We start from the raw sequence: 8,984 nt of genomic DNA on the forward strand, positions 1-8,984 counted from the left end.
AATGAAAATCACAGCCCAAACCTACCTGGACCAGTGTTATTCCTGTGACATTTACAAAAGCATGCCAGCTTTTCCCCATCCCTTGTCTGGAGGAGGCACATGAGCTGCTGGGATGGGCTTGCCCCTGTCCTGGGCCCTTACCCAGCTCCGTGTGTGGCAGCTCTGGGATGTCCCGCATGATCACCAGGAAGTGGAGACGGAGTCCCCGGTAAGCATGGAGGAGCAACAGGCACAGGTCTCGGTGCCACTTGTGTGCGTGCTGCATGCAGTTCTCGGAGGTGATGTAGAAGCTTCCCTACGGAGTGAAACAGAAACAGAGGTTGAGGCATATTGCTCCTGGCCCAGGTAGCACAGGGCCCTGATGCTCCATCTGCCCGCACCCACATTCACAAAATGTTTGGAGGTTCAGGGAAGGAAGCAGACCCCATCCTGAGTAAAACTGGAACATGGTTGAAGATTCCAAGAAAAAGAGAGTCCTGAGCTGGAATCGCTTCTTTATCCCTCCAGGTAAGAAAACACTGAAATCTGCCACACCTTTGTCTTATATTCAGATTGAAATAATAAAATAGCAACAATAATCGCAATAATAATAAATGATCATGAAGGTGATGAGGACACTGGCCTCACAGGTTTGAGACAACTGAGTGGCCCCACTTACAAGCTGATATGGTTTGGCTCTGTTTCCCCACTCAAGTCTCATCTTGAATTGTAATAATCCCCACGTGTCATGGGAGGGACCCAGTGGGAGGTAATTGAGTCATGGGAGCGGGTTTTTCCCATGCTGTTCTTATGACAGTGAATAAGTCTCATGAGATCTGATGGTTTTATAAAGGGCAGTTCCCCTGAAAATGCTCTCTTGCCTGTCGTCATGTAAGACATGACTTTGCTCGTCCTTCACCTTCTGCCGTAATTGTGAAGCCTCCCCAGCCATGTGGAACTGTGAGTCCATTAAACCTCTTTCCTTTATAAATGACCCAGCCTTGGGTATGTCTTTATTAGCAGCCTGAGAACGGACTAATACACAAACCTCCTTTCCCTACCACTGCAGGGTACACTATAGAGGCCACGGGACAGGTGGCTGTGGGCTCCTTTTCAGAGAGAGAGAGAAGAAATTTAGAAAGTCCTTTGCAGCAGGTGAGTGAGCAGTAGGTCATGCTGAAAAGGAGGAAAAGAAAGTGTCATTGTAATGTAGAATGAAGTTGTGAGGTTAAGTAACCAATGCCGAAAGCACACCTGTAAAGAGCTCTGCACACACCTGTAAACAGCTCTGCAGTGTCACAACACTGTAACATTATATTTTGTTTGTAGAAATAGAATGGATTAAACTGGTAGAATTACAAAGTAGTCTGTCCAATGAGGAAAAGACACCTAAGTCTACAGTGCACTTGGAGACCTAGGCATGACAAAAAGGAATGAACAGGATGGTTCTTTCTTGCCAACTCAACAGAGAAGGATGTCCTGAGGTGAATTTCAAGAGAGATTTGTTCTTAGAGCAGAGAAAGGAATCGTGTGGGAAAAGGCCTGGGCACGTAGGTGGGAGTCTTGAGTAGTGTGCTGGTGCCCATCTACTGCTCACATGGCCGTGATGGGAGAAGGCAGTGGCTCTTCATGTTCCCAGGCTGCCTTGCCCGCCTGCTGGAAGAAACGCCAGGTGAGGAATTGGTGGCATTTCACCTTGGCTTTTGTGAGTGAGTCTGCACAGTCAACGACCGGAGAGCCTCCTGCCTTGCTTGGTCTCCTTTCTCCTAGCTGCCATCCAAGAGGGCTGAGTTGATCCAATGTGGGCTGAGCAAGTCTCCTGGAGTCGACACACATCTGCACATCATCTGCACTCCCAAGGGTGTTGTATAGGCAGATAATGACGGGCACTATTATACCCTCTCTAACCACCATACCACAATGATTGTCATGTGTGATGCAAGGTGCTACAAATTAGGAAACGGATAGAAGTCTCAGGCCTGCCGCCATCTACCTCTGATACTGTCTTAGGTGAGAGACTATGAGAAACCAGGAGAAGGTCACTGGGTTGTGCTCTCAGGAGCAACATCTGTGCAGCTGTAAAGCAGGACGGGTGGAGGAACTGCACTGCGTTGTCCTGCGGGTGCAACAGAGACCTCAGCTGATGCTGTGGGGAATGCTGGGCCTGCAGAGTTACCCGGCCTTGGGGCAAGGACCAGGTCTTTGTACCCATTCACTGATCAGTACTTGGTGTGGGTTACCCTATGTATTAGTTCGCTTTCACAGTGCTATAAAGAAATACCTGAGACAGGGTAATTTATAAAGGAAAGGCGTTTAATTGACTCACAGTTCCCCATGGCTGGGGAGGCCTCAGGAAACTTACAGTCATGAAGGAAGAGGAAGCAGGTACATCTTACAAGGCATGAGGAGAGAGAAATGCAAAGGAGGAACTTCCAAACACTTATGAAACCATAAGATCTCATGAGAACTTACTCACTATCATGAGAACAGCAGCGGGAAAACTGCCCCAATGATCCACTCACCTCCTCGCTCAACATGTGGGGATTACAGGTTCTTCCCCTGACACATGGGAATTACAGTTCGAGATCAGATGTGGGTTGGGACACAGAGTCAAACCATATCACCCTAGCAGGGAAGTGTGACCTTGGAGGAGCAGCTCTCTCCAGATAGGGCAGTCTCCATACTTAGCCAATTGCTGTTGGCCACCAACATTCCCAGCAGTGTGAAGAGCGAATGGCTCAGGTCTGAAGGTAGGGCTGGACATCACACCACAGAGTACAGGAGAGAGACCCTCTGCAGAACTTTACCCTCCATGGCTCGCATTTCTCAGCTCTGAAACCTGGTCTTGCATTAAAAGCTTGTTAAATTCTTTCTGATTTGAACTTAAGACATTCAGCAAGTTTTGGAATCAGAAGACTTGTCCATTTTAGAACCAGAAAACTCAACCAACTGCCCTGTCTGTGTTCAGGGTAACCCATGTATTCACATTTCTCAACTTTCCTATTATATTAAGGTTTAACACGGAGAAGCCAGTATGGCTGTAGAAAGTCGAGGAGAGCTTGTATGCAGCATGGAGTGCATCAGACCAGCCAGATCTGTGGAGCAGGAAAGAAGTCACTGCTTATGAAGCATCTAGATAGTCCTATTGTACTTTATCTCCTTTGATCTTCAGCAAGCACCATGAAAGGCAGACACTCTCATTTTGATTTTCAAAGTAGAATATAAATATGGTGAAACAAAACCCTACCAATATCATCAAAGTAAACACAACATGAAGTGTCCCATTCCCCATAGTCTAATAATTTTTTTTCTTGTGGATTATTCTGGAATACTGCCCATCTATGCTCTTGTATATGTATACATACTACATGTGTGTATGTCTTGAAAACATGCACAGACACACTTATAAGTTGGAGAATGCTCTGGACATTTCTCTGTTGCTTGCTTTTATCACCAAACATTGGAATTTGTTCTGATCAGATCAAACAATAATAATAGAAACTCTTATTTCCATTTCATAGATCAAAAGACTATGGCTCAAAGAACTGAGTGACATGTGCAAGGTCACTCTGCTTGCCAGCAGAAGAAATGCTTCTCAGGATTCAGGGCTGAAGCGAGGTTGTCCTTTCTCGGCATGCCACACCTGCCTCTGAAACCAGGCCTGGCAGAGAACACATGCTGGACAAAGCTCCGCTTGCTTTGACTGAGGCATTCAAGTCCTGCAGTGTCTCTGACAGCTGTGACTAAGCAGAAATGAAAGCAGAAAGGGGATTAACAAAGGCACCAAATACAGTAGTCATGAATCCCCAGTTGGCTTTAAGCAGTCCTGAGAATCCCATTTTCAGGTCCCTGAAATTTCAGGTCCCATTTCAGGTCCCTGCCACAGCTCCACTGTCCCATCACCCTGGTCTCATTCTGCAAAGCTTCAGGACATATTAAAGAAGGCAAGGAATCTATGAAGTTTGACTTTTAAAACTAGACACCAATGTCATAGAGATTTTTCAAGAGACACTTAAAGAAAACTTTGGGGAATCTTCACGAGGCTGATTCAGTATGATTATTGAAATCATAATAAGTCAAAATGCTAATCCAAATAGAAATCCTGAAAAAAAAATATTTGTGGCTAGAGAGTATTATAAACAAAACAAAACAAAACAAAAATAAACCTTCCATTCTTCATAAATTGCTCAGCAGCACGACTTATTGAAAGTGTGCGATATACTGCAGAAAACCCCATTCGTCAGTCCTACAGACCTGCAGAGTCAGTGTCAGAGTGGACGGGCCGGTGTGCCTCCATTAGAATTGCACGAAGAGCACTGAAAAACCTTGCGCCATTTCCCTAGCACAAAGCAGTAACATTTTAGCAACAGTCTTTCCAGCAATCTGAAATGAAAACCTTAAATAATAAAACAAGAATGAAGCAGGCAGGCAGATCATTACATTGTGAATGAACTCGCAAATAGAAGGTCCCTGGCCTGGGCCTGTCCCACAACAGAAGCAGGACAAAAAATAGGCACCTTTCAGCTGAGCACAGTGACTCACGCCTGTAATCCCAGCACTTGGGAGGCTGAGGCGGGCGGATCACAGCAGGTCGGGAGTTCGAGACCAGCCTTACCAACGTGGAGAAACCCCGTCTCTACTGAAAACGCAAAATTAGCCGGGAGTGGTGGTGCATGCCTGTAATCCCAGCTACTCAGGAGGCTGAGGCAGGAGAATCGCTTGAAACTGAGAGGCAGAGGTTGCAGTGAGCCAAGATCATGCCATTGCACTCCAGCCTGGGCAACAAGAACGAAACTCTGTCTCAAAAAAAAAAAAAAAAAAAAAAAAAAAAAAAGGCACCTCTCCCCTTCTGAGACCGAAGTAAGTCCACTGCAAATGGGAAAATATTTATATGGTTAAATATGGAGTCTGCAGCATGAGATACAGGGCAAACAGTCTGTTTCTTTTGTTTTGCTTGAGATAAGGCTTTGCTTTGCTACCCAGGTTGGAGTGCAGTGGCGCAATCATGGCTCACTGCAGCCTTGACCTCCTGCGAGCAAGTGATCCTTCCACCTCCATCTCCTGAGTAGCTGGGACTACAGGCATGTGCCATCACACTTGGCTAATGTTTTAACTTTTTTGTAGAGATGAGGTCTCATGATGTTGCCCAGGCTGGGTTTGAACTTCTAGGTTTAAGTGATCCTCTCTCCTCTGCCTCCCAGAAGTAGTGGGATTCCAGGCATGAGCCATGCCCAATTAGTCTTCATTTTTGCTTTCCCACTTACTACCAATGTCACCTTGGGGAGGTTTCTTCCCCTCCACACACAGCAGGTTCATCACCTGAAAAGAGGGCACAGTCCTGAAATCAGCATCAGAGGGTTGCTGTTAAGGATTAAATGAGATTATTCCAGCAAAATGCAGACTTACGTAATGCTCCAGTATAAAGTCAGTGCACATTAAGAGGAAATTTTGCTTACTTAGGACACGCTCATTGACAGCCTTGGTGAACATGTCTATGGATGGTGCAGCTTAAGATTCAACAGTGATCCACTTAGAAGCCTAAGAATGAATTTTAACTTAGTGGGGAGCTCCACAGGGACACAATTTGGTTTTGAAGGCAGAATCTGGAGTCAAACAGGCCTGTACCTCGCTCACAGTGGCACCCTCACTAGCAAGCTGCCTGAGCTAGACCTTTAACATAGGAAGTGCCAGTTTCCTAATGAGGAAAGTCAGGATAAAGTTAGTTAAAATGCTTATGGAGTGCTTGGTTTACATACAGTTTAGTACTTGATAACCGTTAGCTAAGATGTTTTACTTTCTACTTCATTTATTTCCTAACAGAGTATATACAAATCAGACATAGCTAAACTGGTTATCAACTCTTTCCTTTATGCAAATGTCTCTCAAATCTACATCTCTACGTCTAATTCCTGCACTGAACTCTAGATCTGTATTGTCTAAACTTCCGATTGGATGGCTTGCCAAGCTGTCACAAAGCCATCGTACATGGAGCTCACCAGATCCTTCTTTTCCCTCTGGTCTTCCTTAACGGACCCCACTTTTCCCAACACCCAAGAACACAACAAGTTCTTCCAGATTCCAGACTTTGTTCTCACTTTGAGCATCTGTCAGAACGTCTTGATGGTTCTACCTCTAAAATTCTCTTACATCTGCCCCAGGTTGAGCTGTCCCTATTGCTTATTGAATTATTAAACACATCCATCTAATGTGTCTTGCTGTTCTGATCTTACCTTCCACCGCAGCGCCTGTCTGTGCAAACGGGTCATATCATTATCCACCGTTTGTAAGAAAAAATTCGAATTCTTTTGTTTGCCATTCAAGGACTTTACACCTTAAAGCAGTAGTCCCCCTCCTTTTTGGCACCAAGGACTGGTTTCATGGAAGACGATTTTTTCCATGGACTGAAGTTGTGGGGGATGGTTTTGGGATGATTCAAGCGCATTACATTTACTGTGCACTTTATTTCTATCATTATTACCTTGTAATATACAATTAAATAATTATACAATTCACCATAATGTAGAGTCAGTGATAGTCCTAAGCTTCCCGGAACTAGACGGTCCCATCTGGGGGTGATGGGAGACAGGGACAGACCATCAGGTGTTAGATTATCAAAAGAAGTGAGCAACCTAGATCCCTCCCATGTACAGTTCACAATAGGGTTCATGCTTGGGAATCTAATGCCACCACTGACCTGACAGGATGTAGAGCTCGGGTGGTAATGTGAGTGACAGGGAGCAGCTGTAAATACAGATGAAGCTTCACTGGTTCACCTGTCACTCACCTCCTACTATGCAGCCCGGTTCCTAACAGGCCACAGGCCAGTACCAGTCTGTGTCCCAGGTTTGGGGACTGCTGTCTTAATGCCTCACATTCCCAGGTTCACCTGCTATCTCTTGTTTTCCTCCGGGACTTTTGTGGCACTTCTCTACAGGGCCTGTGCTCTTGCTGTTGGAAATTTCTTTCTGAATTAACCCTACTCGTCACCAAGACGCAGGTCAAATGTCACCTCCTCTGTGACATTCTCCAATCATCCCCTCCTCGTGCATACTTCAATAGACCAATTCTTCCTGTATCTCTCATTCCAATACTCCCTGAACACTTTAGGAGTAAAAAGACTTTTTTACTTTTTAGTTTTATTTTTCAGGTTGTCTTTGAAACTGAAACAATTGGCACCTAGATTTCACTGAATACACAGAGAAAGAATGAACGAATGAGTGCGTCATAGCATCCTCTACAGGGCACCCCAATGGCACGACAGTGTAGACCTGATGTATACAGGCCTGGCCTCAGGGTCCAGCTTACCCTCACCACCTCCTACTTTAGAATCGTGGAACATTCACACAATTCTGGGATTTGGATTAGGATTTCCTAGATTACAATAATAATGATGCTATAGAAATGTATGTCCTATAGCAATGTACTTGTTTATACTTTATATGGAATATGTATGTAACCTGATTTTAACTCAGCCTGGGATAAATACTGATAGCTTTTCAACATGATTCAAACAGACCCATAAAAGCAAGACATATTTTTAACTGAGAAATATCAATACACTGTTTGTGTTACAATTATGGAGGAACCCATAAATGGAATTGGCTTCTAATATTCCAGAGGTTTATTGAAAAAAAGAAATTTAAGGTTTATCAGACCTCAAAATCTATAATGCTATTAACAGTCTAGTGTTCATTCTGTGTCTGCTGTGTGTCTGGTACTAGTCTCAGTTCCTGGATTCCTCTTCTTGGTGATTCAGTGAGTTTGACATTATTATTCCATTTTCACTGATAACAAAACAGTGTCATCATAAAAAACAGCTAACACTTACTATTTGACTCTTACATGTCAGGAATTAAGTGCTTTATGTGTATTAAGCATTTAATTCTCTTGCCAATCCTATGCAATAAGCCTGAGTACTTACACCCCTTTTGGAGAGTGGAAAAGTGAACCTTAAAAGGGTAAACAATGTTTGCAGGTCTCATGGCAAGAAAGCAGCAGCTCAAGAATCCAGACATGATGTGCCGCTGGAAGACCCTCTACTTTTTCATCTCGATGCTGAACTTCCTCTTGGAACTGAGCTTCAGGCAGTTTAGATAGTTTGCCTGTGTTGACACATCTAGGAAACAGTCGAGTTGAACTTCTAACTCAGGTCAGGGCCCAGGTTTAAAAAGGAAACCAGCTTCATCAGTTACAAAGAGAAGCAAAGCCCCTTCCGCCAGCCGCAGCTTTGCTGCTAACTAGCTGCGATCTGGGAAAATCGCTTACCTTTCTGGCTCTTTAATACCTTCTCTGTCAGCCACAAATTGCTGAGCTTTTAGTCAGCAATACCTAAATTATGGGTCCCTGTACTCTGCATTGTGGCGACCAGCTTTGAGTTGAACGGCAAGTATTTCTCATCAAAAATTTAAAATATGAAATTCAAAAATGGCTTTTTCTATTAATACCACTGGAGTCAAAGGTACCCATGTTGTCTCCTCATGGACATTCCAGGGAGTGTATCCGAGTATGAGAAAAAGGGAGCAGGAGCTGCTGGACTAGAACCGAGGGGTGGGCGTAGGAGTGGGAAGGCAATTGAGAAACCTGGGTCAAGGTCACGTTCTGACCCAGGTAACTGCTGCATTATGCATATATGGTCTTGCTGCCCTCCCACTTCACACAGCTCCGGCAGCACCTCCACCTACACACAGCTCAGCATCCCCTCTCCACCTATGCAAGACTCCAGCATCCCCTTCACCTACACACAGCTCCAGCATCCCCGCCATCTATGCATAGTTCAGCATCCCCTCCACATACCCAGGACTCCAGCAGCACCTCCACCAACACACAGTTCAGTATCACCTCCACCTATGCAAGGCTCCAGCATCCCCTTCACTACTCACAGCTCTATCATCCCCTCCACCTATGCACAGCTCTACCATCTCCTCCACCTATCCAGGGCTCCATCATCCCCTCAACCTACACACAACTCTATCATCCCCTCCACCTACACACAACTCCAGCATCCC

General features: G+C 44.9%; 1 protein-coding gene across 2 annotated transcripts in view; it reads right to left on the reverse strand.

Moving 5' to 3' along the window:
- The window catches only part of FAM135B (family with sequence similarity 135, member B), a 299,141-nt gene that overhangs the window by 70,606 nt on the left and 219,551 nt on the right, over positions 1-8,984 (reverse strand). For both annotated transcript variants that reach the window (XM_012001609.1, XM_012001610.1), the window contains exon 8: positions 142-295. In XM_012001609.1, coding sequence (XP_011856999.1) covers positions 142-295 — 154 coding nt within the window. The remainder of the gene's footprint in view (positions 1-141; positions 296-8,984) is intronic.

Source organism: Mandrillus leucophaeus, unplaced genomic scaffold (assembly GCF_000951045.1).
Source record: "Mandrillus leucophaeus isolate KB7577 unplaced genomic scaffold, Mleu.le_1.0 Scaffold667, whole genome shotgun sequence".
Lineage (NCBI taxonomy): Eukaryota > Metazoa > Chordata > Mammalia > Primates > Cercopithecidae > Mandrillus > Mandrillus leucophaeus.